The sequence below is a fragment of the Ciconia boyciana genome, chromosome 1 (assembly GCF_034638445.1).
Source record: "Ciconia boyciana chromosome 1, ASM3463844v1, whole genome shotgun sequence".
NCBI lineage: Eukaryota > Metazoa > Chordata > Aves > Ciconiiformes > Ciconiidae > Ciconia > Ciconia boyciana.
In genome coordinates this window covers 160,176,163-160,203,982 of record NC_132934.1, presented here as the reverse complement: position 1 = coordinate 160,203,982, position 27,820 = coordinate 160,176,163, and the positions used below count along the sequence as shown (strand labels likewise).

At 38.9% G+C, this 27,820-nt stretch overlaps 1 protein-coding gene across 1 annotated transcript in view; it reads left to right on the top strand.

Annotated features, from left to right (window-relative positions):
• The window catches only part of PCCA (propionyl-CoA carboxylase subunit alpha), a 300,137-nt gene that overhangs the window by 231,799 nt on the left and 40,518 nt on the right, over positions 1-27,820 (top strand). Inside the window, exon 21 of the mRNA XM_072849938.1 lies at positions 7,667-7,720. Within this exon, the coding sequence (XP_072706039.1) occupies positions 7,667-7,720 (54 nt within the window). The remainder of the gene's footprint in view (positions 1-7,666; positions 7,721-27,820) is intronic.

Below are 27,820 nucleotides of genomic sequence, written 5' to 3'. Positions count from 1 at the left end.
TCCTTTGGCTTTTTTGACCAAAATCAAGTATGGAGCTGATGTTGAATTATCACTTCTGGGTGGTAATGGCTGGGGAGGGGATGGAAACCATATGGGCAAGGAAAAAAAGATAAACTCTTGGTGAGGAGGCTTTACCAGGAAACTTTGAAGCTGTGCCATGCTCTAGAGCACAGATATTGAGGTCCTGGTGTCACCCTTGGCAAACGGCATAGCTGTTCTTGTGGGTGGAGGTGGATCCTTCCCGAAGGATCAGACACAGAAGCAGAGAAAAGTCCTATTTAGAAGGAATTCTGAAACTTCATCAGCATACATGATTCAATGCATATCTCTAGGTGTACTTGGAAAGACCTGAGTGATCTGCTTTAGATAATTATTAGATGATTCAACTTTCTGAGTTTGTGAAAGATTCTGTACAAGAAAATCGGTAATTGTACCACTTAGGTTTCGTCTTTTGATCATGGGTGATCTAAGGATGGACTGAGACTTCCTTTATTTCCAAGGGTTGCTGGGAAAGGGAAGGTGTATAAAAGCTGGCCTTTTCACTGCTTCTTGCTGTAATTGCCAATAATGCATATGAAAACAAATATTGTTATTATGGCTTCATGGACATGGGTGTTTGTCAAAATTTTAAAAATTATTAATTTTTAAAATGAGCCCTGAATACACATTTGCTTATATGACAGCAGCATGCCCAGCTCCTGAGTCATGAAGCCTTTAAAAATATCGGTTATCCTTTACTGTCGTATCAGAGTATTTGTGTTAATGTCTACTTTAAATAGCAAGTACCCGAATCTCATGAGCAGTCTGCAATTTGTGTGAAATCAGTTTAACTCAAGGCTGACTCCACACTCTTGTCCATGGTTTGAATGGAGAATGTGTGAAGGGAAGGGGGAAATTCGAGGAAATAAAAGATCATGAAATTACAGACTATTGCTGCCTTTTTTTTTTTCCAATTGAGCAGCAGAAGCAAAAAGCACATACCACCACCCTTACTGATTCTTTCATGAAAATGATTTTTTAAAATTTTTTTTATTCCCCCCCCCCCCCCCCCAGCTGGGAAGGAAATGAGTGATCAACTGCTATGGCTAATCAATCCCTCTGGAATTTATTCTCCACTTTTCAGAGAGAGGTCTCCCACAATAAAGCTCTATCTACAAACATCATACTTCTCCCTTTCTTTAACCTAATGGGATTAGTAATATCCTGTGCTACTCAAGGGGTTAATCAAATAATGTTAGTTGTCACAGTATCTTATGCCATTATTTTTTCCAAAGGAGCTATAAATTTTAATGACAGACAATATTCAGGTTGAATAACAATAAGAATTCTATATGTGTCCAAAGACCAAAGCATTGTATTCAGTTGTTGACAGAGATTGTAATTTTATGATATCTAAACCTTGAAAGACAAGGAACGGTTCTCTTGACTCTGGTAACACATTCAGAGAGCAAAGGGGAAGGAGGAGGAGGGACATCAAAGAGTGAGAAAGGACTATGGATCCTGCAAAGAATCTGTCTCAGGGCAGTCACAATCATTACCAGATCTAGAATCACATGGCAGCGTATTACCTGCACAGTGTCCTCCTATAAGAGCAAAACACATTACAGCATGTGAAAACAAGGGTAAAGTTTCTAAAAGTCATAGCCATTTTGTGATTTAATGTAATAACAGCGAAAATTTAGAAGTTCACAGGGAGGACTCAACTCCTCATTATTGTAAATAGCTGGAAACGTTGGGCTGGGGTAAATGTCTTTTAGATTCATTCTTTATCAACACCAAATAAACAGTCTTTCCTGTGGGGGATTTTTTGGTGTGGTGGTTTGGGTTTTTTTTTTTGTTGTTGTTTGTTTGGGGGGGGGTTCTGTTGTTGTTTTAAAGCCTCTCATCCACTACTTTATAACCCCTACCTACCTCAGAGGGTTAGAGGAGCACATTGGCATTCTTGGAAGGTGCTCTATGTATATATAATAGCAATACTGAAGTGGTATTATTACTAAACATTTGCATGTCTAGAGCTTGGCAAAAGGAAGTAACAAGTGATATGAACATTGGATATCACCTAAAGAAATATTGGGAAGGATCTGCTTTTCCATTTTTCTGTTCATGGGAGGACAGAAATTCCTGTCACCTACTGTAAATCCCAGGCATTAAGAGAGTGGTTCTTCTTTTAAAAGTAGTAATGTGGTGCCTCAGCCTGTTGTAAAGGTGCAGTTTCTTTATGTGAATTGATGCCCCGTAAGCCATTCACACTGTGTTTAACATCTGTATTTGTACTGGTGGGAGCAGATTCCATTTAGTCCCTGGGAAAGGACTGAGGTAGCTTGCAACAGGTGCCAGGGAGGCCAGTATCTCAGCATCCTGGAAGGATCCCTTTTAAAGGGAAGGACTACTTTGGCATAGTACCACTTAAGCCAGTCTTAGAAATCTTTCCCGTGTCAAAATGCTTCATATACAGCAGGACTTGATCATCTCATTCCCCACTGGCTGACTGCTGCCCTTTTAAGAAGCTGGAAAATGTGGACATGCCCTGAGGAAGAACAGCTACCTGAGGCTTCATTTACTGTGAAGCACAACCTAAAACTGATAATGGCTAGGTCCATGGGCTAGGGCCAATGGCTAGAGCAGCACTCAAAATCAAGCTGAGTTTCCATCTGTAGTTTAATACACTAAGGGGAGGAAATGATGGTACCATCAGTGGAGAACGCTAAGTTGTGACAAAAGTAGTGATCCCCTAAGTGGAAAGTCTTGCGAGGCTGCACACGTCTGAATATATAGTGCAATGCGGACAGTCTCCAATGTACAAGAAAGCTTGGTCACATCTGGGATGGTGACCAAGTCTGGGATCACATCTCTGGACTGGGATTTTGCACAGTGGAAAGGGAGTGCTGAAATGAAGTTCCTGCTTTCTGCAGAGGTTCTAGGAGGAGAAGGAAAAGGAGATTGATAAAGCCAAACCAATCCTCACGTTTTGACTGGAAGATGACTTCATGGTTTCACAGCTGCTTCTGCAGCTTTCTCCTCCTCCCTGACCCAGCCATGGGACTCCAAAGATGGGAGTGACATATGTGGATGATGGAGCTTTCCATATGTCCAAGCACCCGCACGTACACAAAATCTCATAGATGAGGCACTAGCAGATGAATCTGCTATAACTTTGCAAGGTAAAATACTGTGGTTTTTTTCCCCTGACTTCCCTATTGTGGTAATAATTTGGTTTTTTAATTAAACCTGTCTGGAGATGATTCTGGCCTGTATTTTGCTAGGTTGAATTTTCAAGAATTTATAAATATTGGCCCCAAAGTGGATAGCATTCTCCATTTGAAATTAATGGCATAAGATGTTCAGAATTTCTGGTAGTGAGCAGTTGAGATGAAGCAATAGGGGCTACAAGAACTGCATTCTGAAAAACAGCACCATGCTGGGAAACCGCACAGTGTTTCACTCAAAAATTTTATCAATAGTCTTCTGTAATGATTTTTAGATACTTATCAGTGGGTTTTCTGGGCGCCTTTTTTTTTTTTATTTTTGTGGGTTGTTTTTTTTTTCCCCTGTATAGTCTGATACATGTTGTCCAACTGTTAATGTAGTCATGCCATGGCTTGAAAAAGTTGCAAAAAACGTTGGCCAAGTGACAATCTGTACATTTTCTGTAACAAATGGTCTCCAGCTTTACTTTCAACAAATAAAGTCGGTATATAGTACTTCAAGATAAATGTGTTTGGGAAACTTTAATACGTTATTTCCTTTGCCAGTTCATATTCATTTTGACTTGACACATTACTTTTTCATTTGTAAGGAAAGCAAAAAAAATTGCTTTTGGTCTGTTGGAGTTTCTTTGTTTTGGTATCGTTCCTTCCCTGCAGCTGCTCCCCTGCAGTAGGTTGGAGAGCCCAACATACCAGAAGGTTTGTGGAAAATACTCTGACATCTTGTTGTTGTCTAATAATGTCTATGTCAGTTTAGAATCTCTTTCAATAATATATATTTTATGTTTGGCTGAGCTTCTTTATCCTTCTTCATGTAAAGGTTGTTATCATTTTTATCTGCAAGTGCTCATCCACTGCAGGCTTAATGCAAAGCTGATTGTAACCCTACTGCATCTTACGATGAATAGATCATTGATACCCAACTAAGTGGAAATAATTTTCTATGGCAAAGCAGAAGAATTTAAAGTCATATCCCACTAACCTCTGGTAATTTACTGGGATTTACAGATTAAAATGATTATTTGTGAAATGACTGTGGTGTAGCATGCACTTAAGATAGAGGAGGAAAATCAAACACGTTTTGTATGATTGTATACACTTGTCTATTTTTACATGCGTGCATAAGCATTTTGTTTGTATATACATAGCATATGCAGTATATAGCATACTGTAACCTGTGTGTGTAAAAATACATATAATATTTATGTAACACTCACACCCATTTGACAGCTTTGAGACTGCAGATGGATTTTTTGAAGTTGCGATTTCTTTTTTTTTCAGATTTGATTTAGCTTGTTACTTTCTCATAAGGAAAAAAATTATACTTCTAACTCATATTATGCTAATTAAGTTAGTCTGAAGCTCTATCAGTGGAATCAACCAGAAGAGCATCGGTTATATCTAAGATCACGTAATTGATGCCAACAATGTAATTTTACTGTATTGGCAGGTAAACATACAGTGTTGTTTTGTCTTTGTTCAAATGGTAGACTTCCCTTGCTTTTCAGTGCAAACCTCCTAGTAAATAATTTGCAATTTATTAGGAAAACAATGACAAGGCGTATAATTAGCTATTCTCTTTTGTTACCTCTATTTGATTACTTTCCTGCTATCACATGCAATATGAAACCATCTATTATGAGGTATAGAATATGTAAATATCTAACTTTACAAGAGAAACTGGAGACTGGTCCCTTTTCTAAAGAGGTGGGAAATAAAAGAATAATTGTTAACCATGTCCTTTCATTTTCTTGAAAACATCAATTACATTTACAAATCCCAGAAACACAAGCCCACCAGTGGAACAGAAATAACTCCTTTCAATATGCTTCAAAAAATCTAATCACATCTAACAGCTGAAATTTATTTACAACTGTAATTTGAAACATTAATTATGATAATGTGCTGACTTCTTTTGTAACATGGTTCTCAAAAGCCTGGCAGTTCTCTTTTTGGTCTTGATGTAACATATGTTTTGTGACTTGGAGTATTTCTCTACCTTTCTTTCTTGTTTTTGTTTTTTGAAATATACCCAGAAAGGAGATTTTTTTTTTTTCTCTCTGTTTGTTAACGATTTTCCTCACCTTCCCCCTTATTATTTTTTTTCCCCCCTCACTGGCTGCTAATTCAAGAGATGGATTTTAGTGCTGACGCTGATTCTTGATGCTATTGACAACTGAATGTAATGCTTTGTATTTTGGACACCGCAAACAGTAGCAGTGAGGATTTGCTGTACTGTGATACCAGTGCACTTCAACAGTGTCAGAGCAGGAAAAAGGCTGCTTGTATCTTTGGCTTGTCTTGAGACTATGGCTTTAGAAGGTGCCTTCTTGATACACATATACATTTGGCTTTATTAAATTATTTTTGAAAGGGCTTGGTTATTGCTATGCTAGCTTATTTAATTGTGAGTAAAGAGAATCTGTGTGAGGAAATACTTTAATGATTTGGTTTTCAGTTGTGAAAAATAAGTCAAGTTGTCAAGATACCTGGCTTTACTTTGAAAGCCTTTAAAGAAAATGACAAAAGGGCTCTATTTTTCTTTTTTTGTTTTGTTTTGTTTTGTTTTTTAAGTTGTGTTTTTCTATGTGATGGGGAGATTAGCCAAAAAAAAAAAAAAGGAATTTTTATTAGGACATGAAAAGGTCTCTAATGACCCTTGAAAGTGGACAAAAGGGTAGCACAATAAGTGACAGAACTCTAACGAGGGTGGAGGGCATTCCAGGAAAAAAAGAAATTAAATCCTTTAATTTTTTTCGGCTTGACATTTTCTGACAGCTTATCAAGTGGTTGGGACTTGTTTGTTTTGGCATGCACTTCATTCATTGTAGGCAGCCGGTACTTTGTTCTTCTTTGTGGTTTCCAAAACCTGATTGTGTTTATCCTAGACTGTGGGAAAAGTGTATATTCCTGTTTCCTTTATAAAAGTAAACGTCAGGTTTTGTATGAAATTTTATTTCCCATATTTTCCATCCCATTAATCATTATTGTTGAAATATGTCAGGCTTTGGCACATCATCCTTTGTTTTCATATGATTGTACAGATTGCAGTGTCAGTGTGTGACCTGTTAAGTCAAAAAATAAGCGTGTTTGGGCTGTAGTAATTATTACTTCATAAAATGTAGCTGAGGAATATGCACCATTATTGAGAAGGGACCAGGATTTAATTTATTGCCATTAAAATTGTTTTGGGGGATATCTAGCTATTGTTGTATAGCACTTTCTCAGTCTAGAGAAGACAAGACTAAAGGGAGCCGTGATAATGGCTCTTCACATACTTGTAGGTAGCTGTAAAAAGAAAGGGAATAATCTGTGTTTCCTGTCTGTGATGAAAAAGAGGAGAATTAATGCGTTGCAGTTGCAGTAAGGGTTATTTTAGTCGGATATGATGAAAAAACTTCCTTATCATAAGGGTGCTGAACACTGGGATAAATTGCTTAGGGGGACTGTGAGATCTCGGCAATTGAACGATTTTAAGAATGGGTTAGACACACATCATTTGGGAATGACACAGGTGTGTGTTGATTCTGCCAGGGGTACTAGACTAGAAGATCTCTCAAGGTGATTTGCAGCCCTGTTCCTAGAATTTGTTGTCTTTAAAATGCTGAAGATCTCCATGCAGCTCTTTGTTTGCAAGTTATACTCACCTTCTCAAATCTGTGCTTCTGTACTCATATGTACACCTGGCACTGTGTAACTTTAGGGCTGCGTTCCATGACTAGGGCCCTGATTTTGGGTCTATATGTGCTGTAATTTAACAGCAGGAAGAAAAAGGGAGAAAAAACTTTTCATGTTGAAGGAAGAGACGATTCACAAGAAGAAAGAATTCTTTGTGCATTTTGCATATTTAGATTACGGATAATACTGTGTTAAATCAATAACATTTTCTTCTGCATTGTCTTGTGGCTTACTGACAATGTAATATTTGAAGACTGTTTAATAACTTCAATCAACTCCTGAACCACAGTAGGTGACCAGACATTTCATAAGGTCATTTTTTTTTTCCCCTGTTTTCAAAGTAGCATCATTGGAGGTTTGCATTTTAAAAAGAGATTAAAATGTCTCTCATTAGGAGAGAATGAAGATAACACTAAAGGTGAGTAACAGGAATACAGAATCACAAACGTTTAGAGATGGCAAAAGCCTCATTATTCATGACAGTCATATTTCTGCAAGCCCAAGGTTGTTCTGTGTTGTACTTGGCCATATTTGTTTTCATTGTTCTTCAGAAATAAATTTTATTGAGTTGACTGAAACAAAACCAAAATCTGAGCTGAAGTATGAATTAGACCTCTAGTACTGAAATTCTTGAAGGAAATGGTTATATTTTATCTATTTTGTATATAGTTTTGTGTATTCAATTAGTTTGATTACTTTACAGTGATGTGACAGAAAGAAAATGGAATGGTTTCAAATTCTGGAGAAGCTTCTAATCAGTTTTTACATCTGTTTTTTTTCAGCGGCTTTCTCGGAATGCCTCTGGAGATACGAGCATTCAGTTTCTAGGCACAGTGGTAAGTATGTATAACTGTTGTCAAGAGTTATGTTGGTAGAAGAATATAATCTAAACAGAAAATGCGTAAATGACACTGGCAGCTCATTTATGCTTGTATTTGTGAAGGTTAGTATTATGTGTAAATATTCTGAGCTTAACAGCTGAGTTTAGGCAAATTTCTGAAGCTAACTTCCAAGGCACGGTGCACAGTATCTGCATTCCACACTTCAAATTATTTAAGTCTGCATCTGTTTCATTTACAAGGGATTTAAGAGTAGCTGGTTGTAGACTTGTAAGTTTATTGCAACATACTCAGGTTTGATCCCCATCAGGATCAAACACACTCTTCCCGACCGCCTTAACTTTCTGATCTCTGTTGCTTGACCATACCACATACGCTCACGTCCCATCAGTAACTGTCTTATAAAAAGACTGTATAGTGATGCAAAGTCTTCTGTGGTTCTCCTAGATTCTGTTTGTTGGAGAGAAATACGTTTAAAATCCTAATCAGATTTTACACCACTGGGCAGAATTTACTCAGTAAAATAGATTTTTTTGTCTGCTATTATCTTGAACAATCGTGTATAGTATAGAAACTAAAGTTTTGTGTTAGGTGATGGATGCTTATAAACATATATGTGATTGAAGCAGCATCGAATTCCATGATTTGCATGATTAAAATGCAGTCATTGAATTTTTTCAAGTTCCTTATGCACCTAAAAATAGTTCTGAAAATGAAATAAAACTGAAATATCTTCTAAAGTAAGTTGTGCTGGTTGTTGCCAACAGGTTTCCCTGTAGTGACGTTAACAGTGAAAAGCCTAGGAATGAAACATTCTTGTTTGAATTTAGTCCTGACATCTCTGTGCACTATATGTTTTGGACAAAAGTAGATTAAGATTGCATACGATAATGCTTCCATTCTACTTACTTGTGATTAGTTCTTCTGCAAGCCCTATGAAACCATTTTTTGGGAGGTATAACATGGTAAGAGTAAACTTAACAAGAATACCTGTAGACTTGCATGTTGTTTTTTAGAGATGAAAAGTGCCCCTAATATTTTTTGCTTCTATAAATATATCTCTATATATGCATATACATTTATTTGTCTTATTCAATATCAAGCAGAGTGGCAGTTACAAATAAGACATAAAATAAAAGTTTTGTTCCGCACTATTGTATTTGTAATGATGCTTGAGCTCTGGAGTTGCATCCTGTGTATGTGAGATTGCTGCTAGCTGACTGATCTGATAGTCTTTGTGTGAGAAGAAAATAATTACTCCAAGTAGATGATATAAACACAAATGCAACTTGATAAGATAACATTGAAAAGATTTTAATTGATGCCCAGTAAGTGGGTGCTGTAGCAGAGAAAATTCTGATTGTGTATTTAGTGACATAAAAAATTAAATTTGTTGTTAAGTTAGATATGAAAACATTTCATATTCATATGTTAGAAATGCCCCGGAGTCCCACTTACAGACTAGAACTCTTGTGCTGGGCCTTGTGCAACAGCAAAAGAAGACAAAAGAGGGTACAGTATTGACGTGCTTTTAGCTTTAAAAAATTGATGATGAAACAGCTGATGGATTGTAATATATACCAGATCTTACTGACTAGCTCATGTGTGTTTTCCTAGTTATTTTGGGAAATCAAGTATGTGATTACAACTAAAATTGTCAAGAGGACTAAACAGAAAAGCCTGTAGTACTCTATCCACGATTTTTTATTTAATATAAATTATGCACATGTCTTGCTGATCAAACCCAGAGAGAGAACTTCAGCAAGCAGGGTGGAGAAGCAGTAATGAAGCCTGCTTCCCAGCGTTTGCTCCGATACCAGTTTTCCCACAGAATCCAAGCTAGAGTCTGTACCTGTATTCCTATCAGTTCTTCTGGCCTACTGTCCTCCTTTCCCCTAAGTCCCTTTATTTAATTTGTCCTTTGCTCCTCTAACATCCTTGTACTCTTCTGATTTCAACTTAATACACTCAGCTTAGGTAATGGGGGGGAAGGACAGTTGTCCTTACAATGATATCCCCTACAAATTGCCTACACGTATAGATACACAGTCTATATGTGTGTATGAGTACACATACACAAATGTAAATGTTCAAACAGAGCAAACAATATCATCTTAATGAGGGTCCTAGAAATACATTTTGGGCTCACCATAACGTATCTCTTACTAAACCTTTGCTAACATGGAAGTGCAGTCAAGGTAGTAAGTGTTTGAAAGGAATATTTAGCAGCAAGAAGCTCTTCATTGCTCATTATTATTATAATGTATTGTTATCAGTGTAATAAACAGCTTGTGAAATTATTGCTCTGCTCTTTTTTTCATAGTAGAAAGTGTTAAGGATAGCTTTGAGCATTCTGTGTTACTTTTGACGGGGGCAAATGTTGATGGCACTTCAGTGGTGGCAGGCAGTGTGGTGCTACTCAGTGTACACACTGCTGACCTGTCCATCAGAACATATTTTTAGAACCAGCTGATCAGGAGCACAGCTCCCTGGCTTGTCAGGAGGGCATCAGCTTCGATAAATGGCTTCACTTGATTTTTTTGACATTGGATGGTAGAAACAGTTCTGCTGCTGGTTTTTGATAAAGCACGAGCCCCTGCTTTGGCAAGCCAGCTGACACTCTGAGAAGAAGTGAAAGGTGTGCTTCTCTATTAGAAATGTCCTTGCTATCCCAGTTAGCTAGGTGAAGGACAGAGAAAACTACTTTGCAGCAGAAAGACAACAGTTTAATATGAATTCTGCTGCATAACATATGGTAAACATGTGGACAGTAGGACAAATGTTTCTGTTAGTGTAGCAGTATATTTCTGTTGTTTTAGAGGAGAACAAGAAAAATCATGTTGCTTTCCCCAGTGAAATCATAGCTTTGACTGCAGACTGTTAGCATCATTTTGGGGTCTACATGGATTTGTAATAATATTTTTGTTTGTTTCTGATCATGAGTAGAAATTCTTTACTACTTGAGCATTTCTCTTCAAATTGTAGTGGCATTAGATAGCTTATTTTCTCTGAATTGTTTTTCGGTAGAGGGTTATGTGTCTCAGATCTGGTACAGGACTCATGCTATTGGAGGATGCACAAGGATATTTCTGCAGAAGGAGCAAGCGACTTTTATATACTTTTAGCTGTAAGAAATGGTTGGTGAATGGGAAACTACACTGATTTGGTTTAGTTTTCTTGGGATGATAACATTTTGAGTCCTGATTAAATTATTTCAGAACAGATCATGGGTTATTGCTGTAATTGAGATTTATAAGAGTTTTTACTCATTGTTCCTCTCTGGTGGACGTGACTAGATAGCATGTGCTGATTGGAGTCCTGCTATTCTGCCACTTTAAGCTAGAATTATTAAGATAGTGTATTTACTAATAACATTACTGTAACACCAAGGAATCTTATTGTGCTATATATTGTACAAAGAAAAAGGAAACAAGATAATCCATGCTTCAGATTAATGTCCAAAACCAGGCCCAAAAGCAAGAGTACCAGGAAACAAGGAGGCAGTCCTTTATGGGTTGTCTCCTGTGTGTAGGCAGCTCACAGAAGTAGGTTTGTAACAAACATTAAAGATCTATAGAAAAATACTAAGATCTATACACAGAGCTTCTGCTTCAGCTTCTGCAGTTCAAAAGCCTGTATGTCTTTGAGTATTTTCAGAGGACCAAAGTCCACCCTTCATTCCTCTCTTTCTAGTTAGCCTTCAGTTTCTGTCATGTCTCTTGTCTCTTCATTCCACCTTCTGTTCTTGTATGTGAGAGGAATGTTTTTTGCTGGCCCACTGATGGCCCCCGTCATCTGTTGGTTATTCACACCTCTGGCAGCTGGACTTCAGCAATGAAATACGTCTGGGCAGGCAGCCTTTAACACTAAGAAAGCTGCAAATATATAGAGAACTACAGATAATTACGGAAGCATTAAACTTATTCTAGACTGTGTGTAATGGCCTCTGTGTAGAATTTTGAATAAAGAAATACTGTCTTTATGCTCAGATAGGGAGTGGCCTGGCTCCATCGCATTCATAACGTCATTGTCAGCTTTGGGCTGCAGGCCATGCTTGACAGCGATGCTCTGCTGGCCCAGTAGAACACTTTCCTCCAAAGAGACAGTCCCAGACAGTGAGAAGTCCCCAGACACAGTGGAAAATTTCACTATCCTCCGCTCATCATTCATGCCATTTCTTTGATCTTCCATTCTCTAACATCAGAGCAGCGATAAAAACAGTTACTTCTTTCCTCTGGGGAAGGATGAAAGAACATATATGTGACAGATGTTAGTCATGTTGCTCAGTATATTACTTGACAATGTTCCTTCAGTGATGAACACTATAGGAATCCACCTAGAACAAGAGTGGAATTGCTCTGGCCTAAGGATCAAGCTGTCTTTATGTGCTTCTGAGTTTCCTAGCACCGTTTTCGTGGTTCAGCCTTCTCACTGGAGGTTTTTCCATTACTTCAGTCTCATCCCTGATGGAGTGCTTTTTGCCACCTTTGATTTACAGAACATTTGAAGTTTTGCTGTGAAGTCTTATGCTCTCTTATGATTACTATTAGCCTGTTAATGCTATGCTTTCTGTTCTTCAGCCTTTTTGCAGACCCATTTAAAATAGTCCAGAGCCCCACTGCCATAACCAGATCTGCAAACTCCGGCTTGAGAACACTGGGTTTAGGAAAACTAGACTCTGTCAAGCCCTGGCCATGCTTTTTAGCATAGTTGGCATATGTTCTAGTACAGTAGTGATCACTCAATATTAATGAGTTTTTGATTGCTCTGTAGCTACTTCTGGATAGATTAGCAAAAGGATGTTTCATACACAATCAGGGTTATTACTTATGTATGTTGTTTATGAAGTTGGTCAGAAATGGAGAGCTTTACATAGAGGCATTCCTCAAAATCTTTGCCTTTGCTTCCTGGCTTATTGCATATTCATCATTTATGTATCTAAGGTAATCCTAGGAGCTACAGTATACTAACTTTACTTCTCACTGCTGATTCCCCTTCCTGCTTCCTCCTGCCATGACTTGTCTGCTTTTGCTTCAACAGCAAACTTCCAACTTTCTGTCCCATTACTGAGGCTTACAAATTTGTCCTGGAACTTTTCAGTCTGCATATAATCTCATCAGCTTCCAGACAGCTTCCTCCCTTTTTCTTTCTCCCTGTATTCTTACAAAGACCAATTAAATAGCAATAAAGATGGGAGCTTTGACTGTATGAGTCTGATTTAGCTCACAATGACAAATGTTTAACAACCTGCTTCTTTCACCCATACAAATCATTGCAGTTCTTAACAGGTTTTCTTTCTTTCTGCTTTTCTTTCTATACGTGGCACTTCTGAAACTAGATACTGAAGATTTATGCAGACTTTCAAACATTGGTTGAAAACCTGCAGAGGTTACAAAGGTTGTATTTATTGGAATATGTCGAGTATTAGCCACAAGAAAATAAATATAGTTCAGTAGGTGTTTATTTTGCAAGCTAATGTCTTTTTTTAAAATGTTTTTTTTTACTCTTCCTTTTCACAAGCCTTAAGATTAGGGTCCCTGCTGATCTAAAGGGAATTCTACTGTTGTATAGATTTTTTTCTTTCCACCCAGCTTCAGAGGCATTGTGAACCACAGTGCTTCTAGTAGTAGAGCTATCGTCAGCGGCATTTCAGTAGTGCAGAATGTGTCCCTAGGAAAAACGTGCAGTTGCTTCTGGAAGCATTAACTTCTGCAAGTCCCGTTTGAACATGGGCGGTGAGAATCCTGAGACTGGCTACAAGCTGCTGCAGTATTCTGCAGAAAGTGGGTAATTCATGCAACAAGGATTTCACTTGTGAAAGTAGTGATACTTCGGCCCATCATTAGGACTGGTCAGTGAGAATTGTTCCAGCTCATGTGATGTGGATGATCCGGTGCAAACACACAGCTGCATATGCCGTTCTCATTTCAATTCTGTTAAATATTTGCATGTTTTAAAGCAGAAGGTATAGTGAATATATTAAAGCTGTCCATTGCGGGCAAACTCAAAGGCACCTGAGAGATTTAGAAATACCAGTGTTACCAAAAGCCATGTCCTAAAATCACTTAGATTATTTTGGGAATCTTGCTCAGGATTCCTTTGGAAAGAGAAATAAGAAAGCGCTTGGAGTTCTTTCTGAATTTTTCTTCCGTGACTTAAAACCAGAAATGCCACAAGTTCCCACAGAACAACTTCTTGTAGTCTTTGCCCGAGACCTCCTTTTGAGCGAGAGGTGGTGGTGTCAAGGTGAAGCTGAAGCTCCATATTGCTTGTTGGATGGCCAGTGTGAACATACTGGCTGCTGCCAAATTTCCCTCAACTGGAATATGGACTTAGGTCTCTTGTTTCCTTAACACAGCCAGTGCTCTTCAGAAGATTCGTGGAAACATAGTTATGGTTCCTACAATACTTACAGGTAGTTTGACTTACCTACCTTTTCTTTGAATTTGGCTGAAATTGATCAGCAGGTTAAAATAGTGTATCTGGGTGCACATGGGATAATTAGATGGAATGAATTAAGGATGGGGATCGAGAGGCAGAAATCTGGATTGCAAGCCTTGCTTTCTTACAAAACCAGACTGGAAATGGCCTATTACATTTATATTCGAATGTTTTGCTTTTTATTTGTTTGTTTTTAATCTTGGCCTTTTCTTCTATTTTCAATTAAAGTTTTAATTTGCAGAGAAAAAATGTGTGATAGCATCATAAGTTGGTCAGAGTTCCCATGAACATCCTTAATGTTGGTGGATTCTGTAGTGCATGTGCTATCTGTAGTGTAGTAGTCTTTGCTTATGATAAATTATGTCCCTTATCCCTCAGAAATAAGCAAATGGAAAAATAAGGATTTCTGATTTTTCCATACTTCATTTGACAAGTTTCTTTCTTACTGAGCTCAGTAACGCTTTAAGAACAAGGACTGAACTTGTTGGAACACAAGTGGACAGGTTACCCAAAGGTAACTCAAATGATTTCCTTCGATAGACTAAGATTTACCAATGCTGAAATAATTATTAGCTGCTTTGTTTGGCCAAAGAAGTATTGTTGGGGTTTTTTTTTCAACTGTATCAAGACTGTTACCTCATAGTGAAGATCTAGTGTTTTCTTCTGAAGATGATGTCTACTGCCAAGTAATAAACATATGTGTAGCCCATGTTTTTAAACAGCTTTTTGATGGCTGCAACTTTGGCGTATATCCAAGAACTGTTTAGGAGGTATTAATTTATATGGCTTTGAAGCTTAACCAGGAATCTTAATGAAACAAAGGCATGATGAAGTTAGTAAAGCTAATTTAAGTCTCTGAATGTACATTTTAAATGAAGTTTTTATTGATAATAAATATACTTTGTTTCTCATTAGTCTTCTAGGCTTCAGTGGTGATATCAGTAAAATAAACATGTTTTACAAAGATTTAACATTAAAAATGCTATTAATATGACCCTTGGTACACCAGCACAATTAGATTTCAAAGTGAGCATTTAGGATGTAACAGCGATTAATGACAACCATCGAAAACAATTTTGAACTCCATCAGTTTAACTCAGGAGGGTAAACTTAATATGATAATTTATCTAGTTGAATTGTATCAGCTTAGCAGGAAAGTATGCAAATATGTGACCCTTACCTAGAATCTAAATGGATGCTGTGCTGATAGATTTATCAGTTCCATTAAAGAACTTTAGGGAACTTTGGAATTTCAGCAATTGTTCCCTTGGAGGCTGAAAACCAAACCTGATCTCATACTGGGACCATTCTGGTCTGCATATTTCCATAATTTGCCTTTGCTACTAATATGACAGCAAGACGCAAAAAACTGTTTCTAATAATATCAAATGGAGTTGTGGAGGACAGCATTTTAATGTAGTAAAAGACCTCCCCGTGGGGTTGTTATTGCCACTATAGAACAGCAGTTACACAGTTGCAACAATAGTCTCTTAATTGATTCGTTTAATTAGCAAGAGATGAAGCTTGTGCTGCATCTTGTCATCTGTTATCATGGGGGCGGCTACAGAGAGAGTCTTTGCATTTGTCACTCTTTACCGTCGGGTTTAAGTAGAGTAAAAGGAAACTTCCAAACGCATTTCAGCTATAGAGGTGGGCGTTGGTAAGACTGTTTTGCGAGCGTGCTTCCACTCAGGTTTTCAGTGTGTGGACATGTCTGGTTTAAGAATCAGCATGGTCTCTGGAGTAGAATTTATGACAAAGCAATGTTTTACTGGGGAAAAAAAATCTTAATCCAGTGATGCTGGGCATTTCTAACCTAAATATGCAAATCTAAGTATTATAGGAATGGTGGATTATTTGGGGCATCTACTATTGTAGACTAGATTTACTTGGAAGAAATAGGGTCGGATTAGTGAAACCAGCCATCTGCCTTGTGATTGCTTTTTCGTGGCATTTTTGTTTCCAGACTAGATAAACAATGAGTTACATGAGCACATGGTCCATGGTAGGAAGCATGTGTAAAAGAGGGACTTTCTTTGTGGTTGGTTTTCCCTGGAGTAGTTATGAATACAGATACAGTGCTGTGCTTGCTTCTGGGAGATGAAGTCATTTTTTACTTGGATCTATTTTATTTACATTTTAAGGGTATGTAAATAAATATATTTTAAAGGCATGTAAATATATTGGGAGCTTCAGTTTCATTTTTCTCCTCTCCTTGGCTTAGTTTTGTCTTCTGTTCAAGGTTATTCTTCCTTATGGAAGGAAATATTTCTAGAGGAGGACAAACTTCTTGTTAAATGCTAATTAAGAAAATGAAGGTTATGTTGGCATACTTCCATTGTCATAGCACTGACCTAAAATAAGGGTTCTCTTACTAATCTGAAATAAATTAGACAGAAGGGGAAGCAAGTAATTCTGTACATGTGAAACGCTTGAGATGTCTACTCCTGGTCTATTTTTTAAATGACTGTGCTTTGGGTTTTTTGTTTGTTTGTTTTTGTTTTTCCCCTTGTGTGCTGTAGTGTTGGACATGCCATCTTATTTTGGAGTACGATGGTGCTGTCAATCTGTGTAGCAAAGGGACAACGTGCTGTTAGAGAAGGCATCTTTTTTAGGACAATTTAGACGACGATTTAGCCCACTTATCATTAAAGATCCCATGGTAATTTCCACAAGGTTCTGAGATCGCTTCATATTCTGAGAGTCTTGGCCAAAGTCCACTTTGTGTAATTACCTTCTGTCTGCACAAATCCCTAATGCAATTTTAGATGTGTTTGGTATTTTTCACTTCCTGTCCTAATAGTGAAAATATTGCCACACACTGCTTATAATTACTGTGGGTTATATCCTAAGTTCAAATAAAGAGATTCCTGTAGATTACCTTAGTGAATTTTGTTTTCCCATTGTTAAAGCACCAGAATACGTGACAAAAGATGAGTAAACAGTAGGATAGGTAATTAAATTCACAAACTGATGAAATAACTGTAAATTTTTTGACTTCTGTTTCACTGCATTTTGGCTGTCTGTGAGCTGAAATATCTCTGCTGCTAGGACCATCACTGAGGGAAAGGCCAACTCTCAGACCATGTCAGAGGTCAGACTTAACACACTGCACGGTGCTTTGAAGCAGGTAGGAAGTTGGCGTGGGGCTCTGAGTGCTGTCATCATGCGCTCAGTTGGCGTTTGCTTGCGTTCCATACTTTTTTGTTCCCACAAGTGAAATCCTTGCCTGTGCATTTGTCTCTCAAGTAAAACTGGTTTCAGTTCCTCTTTCTGGATGCCTTTCATGGCAGAACATGTGTTCAACTATGCTGTCTTTAAAATGGTCTGCTTCTGTGTTGTCTCTTTTGATAGGATTTATTGCTTTATATATGAAGTTCAGTCCTCCTGTCTTCATCACCAAAGCCTTATATTACTTTGTTGTATGCCTTGTTAAGTCTTCTTTTTCTTGATATTTCATTTGTTCTTTCTAGTTGTCCTTTCTTTGATTTTTCTGCCATGTTTATCTTCTCCATCTTTTCTCAGATTGCTTCTCTTGTGCATTTCCTGCATCAAGTATTTTTAGCCATACTTAGTTTTTTTGCTTGAGAGATACATGAGCTGAGAAGAGAGATATTAGTATTAATCCGACCTTAACTTTCATGTTGTTCTGTAAGTAGCATTTAGGAAAATTATGAGGATAAGAATAAACTATAGAAAAATTGCTATGCATCAGCAAGTCATACAGCTGCTGGAGTTAACATACAAGTACTACAGACAGGGAACACTAGGGAGTCTGGTAAGACAAGTGTCTTTCCTTTGTCCCTATTGTATCTTACGGTATCTAGGTCCAGTTTATTCATTGCATCTAAAATCTAATATTAGCCTTCAGTCGATATTTTGAAGCTCTGGTATTTTCCCAGTCTTCATTTAAGGCTCTATGCAAATGACAGGGGAACTGAATTTACCAAGCAGGAACAGACAACTTATTTCACTTTTTATGAAACTAAAGTTTAACACAAATTCTCTTTTGTGTCAAGTACGTTGAAAATTATGTTAACGATGTTTTAACAAAGGTCTTCTGCATCTCTGCTTATCTGAAGGACAGCAATCCACACTGCTGCAACCAGTCATACTGGTACAGGCAACCTCCATCTTCATTTCATTCATGCCATTTGATGTTTGTAGCCCTTGCCCATAGTAAGACGAAGGAAGGTGAAGGGCAGAGCAGTTGTAGTAGGAAGTATCATGCTTGTGTGACCATCTCCCAAACACCAGTCTTATGTCTTGGAGAGATGCCATGTTGGCAGGGTGCACAGGAAGTATTTGCATAGCAAATTGTGTTATGAGCAGTAGAACCACAACAAGGTTCTTCCTGCATCTGATGATAATTGTTTGATTGGGGGGAGGGAGGGAGAAAAGGGAGGTCAGGGCGATGCTGCTGAAAAGGAAAGGCCCGCACTATTGTAAGGACAGTGAAAACAAACTGCCCCCGTGCCAAAGAGCTTCAGCGTATATGAGACAGCAGCGCTGAGCGGGATGTGGGAATATTCCATCAAGGCCAAAAAGCCCTGCGGGTAGGAAAGCTGTGGTGATGTCCTGTGTTTCCACTGCTACCTCCTTCTCCTCCCTACTTCAGAACGATTTCTCCTCACATGCCCTCAGAACCAACTCTCACTTACTGCTTTCTTTGATGTCAGTCTTCATGTGAGGAAAAACAAAGATGTTTGAATTTTAAAATACTTACATTAGTGTTCTGTTACAAGTCTTTGGGCGTTCCTTGTTTTTTTGTGAGGGTTTTGTGTTATTTTGTTTTTTTCTCCCCAGGTTTATCTTTTAGTTATAAAAGAGCCGCAGGGAAGCCCTCCCTTAGCCTTGCAAGTTCCAAGCCCACTGTTAACATTTAACAAATATTCAGCAAGCAGAACAACCCAATGTGGTCACTGTACCAAAGCCAGATCTGGACACTGCATCAAGAAGATCACAGCTACATCCTTAAAGGCATCTGTCCCACAGCCCGTTTTTGACACACTCACTGACTTAGAAAAGGAGTATGTCATGATGGAAATATCCTGGTTTATGGCATCAAGTGGTGGCTTTTATGAGGCACAAAGTGTGCTAATGTTTCCTGTAAAGCAGAAGATACCTTCAAGAAGTTGGGAAGCATCTCAAGATGCAATAGAGGCAGTGGGTTTCTCCACCCTTAAAATGTTTCTCACCACGCTGCAGGCAAGATGAAAACCCAGAATGTTACTGTTTCCTAATTTATCTTAAATATCCAAACAGAAATGCAATGTTACATGTGAAGTAACTGTACAAATACATTTGTGCTCTTGGAGAGGCTAGAGAAGACTCAGTCATAGAATATTTGAGGTTGGAAGGGACCACGCACCCCTGGCCTGTTCAAAGCAGGGTCAACTAGAGCAGGCTGATCAGGGCTGTGTCCAGCTGGCTTTTTAATATCTCTAAGGACTCCACAACTCCACATCTTGACAATGTATTCAGTGATTTTGCAAATTCTTGGGTGTCCCTGAAGGCTTTACGGGGCAATGACATGGAAGTAATATAGATGGAGAAAATCAGGACAAGCAATTCCAGGTCTGTGGTAATGCCGAGTGTAAAAGGCAATAATCATTCTTTACAAGAGCTCGTATGACTGCACTAAGAAGTATCCAGTTGAGGAGAGGTCAGAAGCTCCTTTTCTCATCTGAAAAAGGATGGACGTTTGTGGTGGAAACATAGGCATGGAGCAGAATGCACTTGTAGTGTTGTAGAGGTTTGAAGATCAAGAGAGCTCTCACAGGTTGATGCCTCTTAACCTGTCAAAATCCAGCTGGAGGGCGATGATGGAAGCTGTAGAGAAGGTTAAGAAGAGATTATCACCAGAGATGAATCGAACTGTCAGACAGTCTACCATTAGTGCCCTGAAGGAATAAAGATTTTAATAGAAACATCTGTGGGGTACGCAGGAAAGAATATTGGAAGCAGTGTCAAGCAAAGGGAATCTGTATACAAAAACAGAGGGCTTCCCCCTGCCCAGTAAACATTTTGTAACCATGTCACCGTTAAATGCTAAAAAGTAAATGCACATTTTTTGTAGATGTGTTAGTTCACTACTTTTCTTTTGGATGGGGGGGTAAATTATTAGAGAGAGAAAAAGTGCATGACTTCGAGAATCTTAGGTGCATGGCTCAATAACATGAGGGTTCACTGAGAAGGTAAGAATTAGAAAAATAGTATCAATGCTGCCCGATTAATTTCCCTCTATGATCTGAACAGTCAGTGGTTTGTTCTTTTCTCTTTTAGTTATGGAGTTTTCCTTTCTTATTAGGATTAAGATTGCTGGCTCAGTTCCTCGCAGGTTTCCCTATATTGTTATTTGCTGCGCTCCAGGAGAAGCTCTACTTGTAGCAAACAGTGCCTTTTAACCTTCTCCCTTTTAACTCTAATCTTAGAGCACTTGTTGAGAGGCATAAGGAACCAAAAGTCAATGAGTTCCTTGGAATTCAGGAAGGAGTTTTCACAAGCACATCACTGAATGATCCACCCTCAGTGGTTCATCTGCTGAGACTATGCATTAGCAGTGGTGAATTTTGAGCCAGACTGATTCAGTTGTATTCTTTTCAGATGGGGAAGCTCCTCCAACTTTGTGCCAGCTCTGGAAGCATTTTTCAAACCCATGTGGTGTTTCAGTTTTGGTCATGTTGCAGGTGGCACAAATCGGTTCCAAAACGACTTTCAGCATTGTGAGACTGCTGGGATGCCCCTCCAGCTGTAGATAAAACAAACTGCTGTTCTACTTCTGATTTTCTTCTTCCTGGCTTGGTTTGTGGTTCATGAAGGTCCACTCCTGCTCTGCTAGAATTACGTTTGAACCGGCATCAGTAACATGGGAGATGTAACAACTTACCTGAAACATCTCATCTGAAAAAGCATTATTCTCACTGACGGATGATCCTGCGTTGTTGTGAGGCTGCGCTGTGTGCATGTGCTGAATTGAGTAGTTAGCCTCAAATTACTGACCACTCTGTTGAAACTGCGCACTGGCTGCCAGAGAATTTGGATGTGCTGGGGCTGGAGAATAGGCGCCCCGATAACTAGTTGTGTTAAATGGAAGTAGGGGACTGAGACAAGCTCTCTTCCTTGGGCTTGAAGGAAGCAGGGTGGACTCCTGTTACCGTAGATGCCCTGCAGTGTCATTCTGGGTAGTGAGGGAGGAAGGGACTGTGAGAAGACATAGTGAGGCAACTACTTGAGGTTGTAGTGGAGATATCAGGCCGTTGGAACTCCTTTCCCTTACATAAATTTTGATGAGCAGAGTAAAAAACATCTGAGATGGAAGTCAGGCTGGAGGCTGTGATTTCCACCTATTTCCATGTGTGACAGTGTGAGATGTCTAGCATGAGCAAGTCAGATGCTTGGTTTTGTGCACAGACTGCAAACTGAATGGCGTGTATTAGTTTTTGGCTTCAGTACAGACTGTCCTACTCTCCAGGCCATCGTGGCGTCTCAGCAGCAGGAGATGAGCAGTGGAGAAGTTCCCTTGCAGAAAAGCTTTGTACAAATGCAGGCGCTTCCTAGGAAACTCACTGCCACAGGCATGCTCGGTGTAAGGATGGGGCTGAGAGTCCTAGCAGCTATTGGAGTATACCCTGCTCCCTTGTGTCCAAACTAGAGCTGCTTCTCAGTACCTAAAGGATTTGTCTGTGCCTGATGGGTCAGAACTAGACCTCCAGGGCAGAGTAACCCAGCTCTGTGCAGCCCTCCTGAGCTCAGCCTGAAACCGCTCTGTTTTGGTTTTGATCCATTTTTCATTTAGTGTCAGGATTTCCTTATGTAATATACAGCTAAAAGTGATTTTAAAGTACTTCAGCTGAATTGTGTTTTTGTTCCCTACCCCCGCGCTTTTATGTTTGAAGGCTCCATTAGTGTCCGTAACAAAGAGAGAGTAACACAGATGGTAAACATTTTTACCACAGAACACCAGCAGCGAACACCATATCACTGATTTAGGAGTCTCTGTACTGTGCTTGCTCAGCTGTATATAATCACTCTCATTTCCTTCCCTTGTGTTTCTGGCTGTCTTAGGGAGACTTTACTGGCATGTTCAGTGAAGTCTCCCTGGCATCGCTGAGCTATTGCTCAGTTCTCGTATACGCCACTTTGCGGAGCAAGAAGCTCCATACTGGAGCTGGTGTGAGCTTTTGCCTGGCGTGTTCTCCGATTTCCAGAAATGTATTTTCACCAAATGTACAAGGCTAAAATGAAAACTCTTTTGGGTGAGGACGGTATCTGCCTTAGCTGCCAGGCAGCCATAGTGCTTTTGAATGCCTCCCTGATATGAAAGATAATAAGCTGAGGGAACTGTGATTATCCTTGCCTGAGTTTTGTGGGATAGTTGCCATGGTGGAAGCTAGTGTGCGTTTGGTACAAAGCAACGATATTTTTAAAGTTTCGGTTTTCATTCCGGGAATGCTGATAGAAAGACGAATGCTGTGAAGAAGGGTTGTTGGCTCTCTGTAGTAGTTCAAATAAAACTGTAAAAAAGTAATTCAGTTTGGTGCAGCATTTTACCAAGCTGACTAGCTGTGAGGTTCTTGTTTTATCTTCCTTTTTACTTTTCTTTGTACAAACAAAATAGCAAACTTAGGCTCTGTCTATCAAAAATGCATGTAGCTTTTCTTTTGTACTTAGATAAGAGAGATAATCTCTAACTAAAATTTCACATTAGGATTCTGCTTGTAAAAGAAAACACTGTCCTTTGGGCCAGAGAAGTTTTTTTTAAAAACAAGCATGCACTACGGCCTGTGTAGTGGCAGCCTATTTCGGTGACTTGTTTACTGGTGTGTCTTTCATATCCAAATTCTTGGCTACAGACAAAGCATTCAAATACTTTTCTCTTTGTTGAAAAAAGAAGATGAAAATTGTCAGAAATTGGAGCCAAGTGCACATTCTCTGGAGTACCGTTTCAGCCTTTGGGAGGACCGTCTAGTGCAGAGTAACTGAAAACTCGAGCTAGGTTTGTTTGAACAGCCTAAACTTAAAGAAGAGACAGCAAAACAAATACTTTTTAATTCTTGTGCTTTTTGTATTTACACTGGCGGTGGTGTCTTCCTCAGATAAAACGTTTTGATATTAAGCAGTTCCTCTAATTTTACTGGGCTCTGTTTCTTTTTATGGTAACACACACTGTGCAGGAAGGTCATTATATGGGAGAAAAAAGCTGTCAGCATAAAAGAGAAAGTTAACATTGCACATGTTGTCTTTGTTTATGGGGTTCCTGGAATGTGTTGCAAATTGAGCCAAATGATGGCTTAAACTGTTCTTTTTAATATGCTGGACGGCCTCTCCATACGTTCTGCCAGTAACAGGTGCTTCACCTTGCAAGTACAGGTTGTAAAATTACCTGTGAAAGCATCTCCAGTGTTTCCTTTGTATGTTGCTAGTATTTGCTTTAAAGACCGTTTATATTTTTGGTACAGGTCAGGGGAATGTGATCATTGTTACGTTCAATTATCCAACTGTGTGTGATAAGAACATTGAAATTAATAATGGAACACATATGGGTTGCGTATGCAAAGCCAGTTTAGGTTAGTGCTGGTCTCAGTGTTGCCTGATGACTGTACATCACAGGGAGCCTTGCAAACTTCATTGGAGATCTTTGTCTCATTTAGTATTGCATTAACATCTGTGTTACAAATCGCCATTCATCAGCTGGTAGGTTTTTTTGAGTTCCAGAAGAAAGATGAAAGAAAATGCAGCTACTTTACATTTTTTTTGAGTGCCATCCCCCAACAGGTTTCGTGTCTAAGGTTAAACCAGAGCAAAGGAGTAAAAACCCTGAATAACTGTTAGGTTACATAAGCAGCAGTAAATGCTTTGATTTTGTACCTTATTAAAAGAAGAGTAAAACTGTGTCTTCTCTAAGCCAAAACTACTGCCTTCAGTTTCTACTTGAAATGCGGCTTCCTCATAAACTGACATGGTGCTGACCAGGTGTTAACCATCTTAGGGATTCCTGCTGAACCAGTCCTGCACTGGAGTGGGGAAGGAGCCCTGATGACATGGGACATGAGGGATCAAATCAACAATTAAAGGATAATAGTGAGTTGGGAAGGAAAGGGAAGATGACTAGCCAGGAAGGATTAGCCTGAGTCAGGAACAAATTTCCTGAAATTACTCAAGCAGGTGCTTAAAGGGAGGTGGGCTGTTCTCTTAAGGAGGGATTTTCAGAAGTGTGTGAGCCAGCTACAAGGAGGTCTGAGAGGCCAGCGAGGAAGAAACTCCACTGGGGAAGAGAAGGGTACTGCCTCCTAGGGTCAGAGAGAAAGTAGTGTACTCTTGGAAGACAACAAGATTTCTGCTCTTCCCTGTTGAGAGGCAATGTACGTCGTACCATGAAGGAGGTTAACGTGCTAGCCCACAGACCCTTTTCCATTGGGGAAAAAGGATTGTTTAAAGAGCTAATATATGTATTTTCAGTGTGTTTCCTTTTAATATCACTAGATATTAAAAGCAAGACTTGCTGAAAGGAAAGCAACTGACTGGTATAAACTAGAGAAGCAAGTTCCACAGGGAAAACCAGCATCTTTTATTAGACCAACTGATGATGTTGGGGGGAAAAAAGGCAGCACCTAAGTCCTTTGCCTGTTCCCTGCTGCAGCTTCGGTGGGGAAAGGGGGTAAAGTTTTGTCTGAGACCTTTTTACAAACTCCATTCCTGTGCTTTGACATTGGGGAGCTGGAACCACTGGGCATGGGTGAGGAGAAGGCTTGCAGTTTCTGCTCTGAAGAGTTGGCGTAGCATGATCTGTCAGTGCAGTGTGAGCATCATTTCATGAAATGACCTGGCATTAACAGATATTACAGCTACCTGTGTTTAGATATTACAGCTACCTGTGTTTATTTTTATTAAAATATTCTCAGATCGATTTTGTTAGCTCAAGTGTATGCACATCTGCCTTGTGAAACAAAATGAGGATTTGGTTTTCTCATTTTCAATGTGTTTCATTACTGGATTCCTTTACAAGCCAAGCTGGTATTTGTTTGGCTGAGCTCATTTTGGAGTTGTATGGGAATGGACATCTCAAATGCTAATTTCTGATTTTTATACGCACTATAACACCTACATTATTTCTTTTGGGATTAGCATTCTTTAGGCAACGGTTTTGTTCAGGAGCAATTACATTAGTGTTCAGTAAAGCTGAAATTGTATATTTTACTCTTTATGAAGTATTTATCAAAGCATCGGTATCCATTAAACACGTCTCCCACCTAAAGGAAGAAAGCAGAGTTTATTTGGGTGTCAGCAGTTTCAACATACTGCTAGCTTCTGGCCTCAATCTAAATAAAAAGGAGTGAGACCTGCAAATACCAAGTATATAAAATTCTGGTGTACTTTATTGGACAAGGAAACTTCATGTTAAAAAAGCACTGTACTTTGAATGATTTCCAAAATATATTGTTGGATTCAAAGCTGTGAAATGTAATTGCTTCTACATCCTGACAGAGCCACAGGATCTGGAGTGGCTTAAGAAAAGTGAAGACTGAAGGCCAGATTTTCAGAGGCAACTTAGTCCCACTAAAATTAATGCAAGTTAGGCACCTAAATGCCTTTGAAATCTGGCTCCGAGCCTGTAGTTTTTGTTGCTGTTAATACTTTGGACATTTTCTTTATGCCAGCCCTTCAGTTCAACTCAAGGAACAGGAGAGGGATTTCCTGTGTCGGTCAGCAACGTGCTGTTTAGCACTGGAGCTAACCCCAAGCGCAGGGCTGGGCAGTGCTGCTCTGGGACTCGCTCTACATTAATATTGCTCTAGTAGAAGTCAAAGTTTAATTGCCGATACGACATTTGACTCCATTCTGAACTACAAATAAGTTCTGAAGTAAGGAGGATGTCAAAGAACAATTTCCCCTTACCTCCCCCCACTTTTTTTTTCCCCTGGCTTTCGGTGTTCCTCCCAAGACTTGTTTTGAGAAAAGAATATATATCCCAGCAACGTGGACATCATTGAACTGAGCTTGTTGTGTAGTCATAGTTTTGTTTTATGGGTAATAATACTATGTCATTTTTAAAGGGAGGAGCAGCTTTAGAAAGTTAGGCTGGAAAATAGCTAAAAAGTATAATTTTTCTCCATCAAATTATAAAACTGTACTGTGCCAGCTGAAAGCACATAATGAGTAGGAAGTGAGCACTAATCTATTTGGCTCTGTCTGAACCTTCATATTTCTGTTTGTCTCAGTGGGAGATTTTAATATTCTACTCATGTTATTTTATATTTTGCTGACTTTCAGGTTGAGATATTGGCACTTAAAATCATGTTGACTGCCTGAATGCAAAATCAGGCTTTATGAGAATTAATAAAATCATGCTATTATGAATCTTGGAGATGACACTAGCTGATATAAATGGTGTCTGAAAATGATGTAATGATCTGGTTTTGCCTTTTTTTCAAAGCTCTTTTTCATACACTTGAAAGGGTTTTGCAAAGGTGTATGCATATTAAGGCCCAGATTCTGCTTACATTACTAGGAGGGTATCTCTAATTGATCTAACCAACAAAGCTAAAAGTACGAATGATAGTTCTTTCCAGTAGCTCCTTTATTAATTGCAAATTACTTTTGCCTGGTCCCCAGTTTGCCCTCTGATTTTCCCTGAATGCCTGCCTCCTCCCCACCACAGTTCCAGACCACGGTTATTGAACATGCAGTGGCTTTGCAGTGATTCAGTGAGGATTGCAAAGAAGTTGGAAAGATGAGCAAAACTTGATTTAAAGTTTTGACACATGAGGACACATACCACTATTTGTGTTGTCGAAGAAGTGCAGAATGTGCAATGGTGAGGAATACAATATATGAGCTAAGTAAACTGCAGCTCTTGTTGGCAGCTCAATGCATGGCTGGAAAAGTGTTTTTTAAAGTAATAGCCAGAACCTTTTTATTTACTCTATAACAAAAATGGAGACACAAAAATTTGTAAAAATTAATTCAGCATTGTAAATTAAAAATATATTGAAATCTGCTATGCATATACAATATTTAGTTAATTTGTTGTGAAACTTAATTGAGTGATCTTGGAGAAATCATGGAAATATTTTATTTATTTCTTCATTTTACCCTGCAAGTTCCTTATTCACTTTGTGCCTGTGTTGTCAGAGGTTGAGTTGACTCTGAAATTCAGGCTGAGATTTAAACAGCTGGAACAAATGGGGCATGTTATGGGGGAACACATGAATGAGATCCAATTCTACTTGGAGATGTGAAGGCAAACTGCTGAAAAATCTTCAGATAGGAAGAGTCCTGGGGAAGCAAGAGCCTACAACCACCTCCTCCCTTTGACTCAGTCTTACTGAATCTTCAAGCGAACCAAGTTGACAGAGGAACTGGAGAGTTTTAATCTTATGGCTGTTCCTGAGATCGCTCAAAATAAATCAGCAATTTCTCCAAATAACTTACTAGGCTTTTTAAAACATCTGGGAATGGAACCACTGAAGTTGTCCATTTAGAAGAGTGACTCCAGACTATCAACTACACCTTAGAGCTGGTAGAACTAGAGGCTGCTGACACATTTAAGGCTCTTAGGAAAGTGCTAAAGTGTATGATTCAGCATGTCCTTATCCTTGAAAGCACTTAAAATGTGACTTAAGGAGCACTTAAAATACTGACCTGCTTTTATGA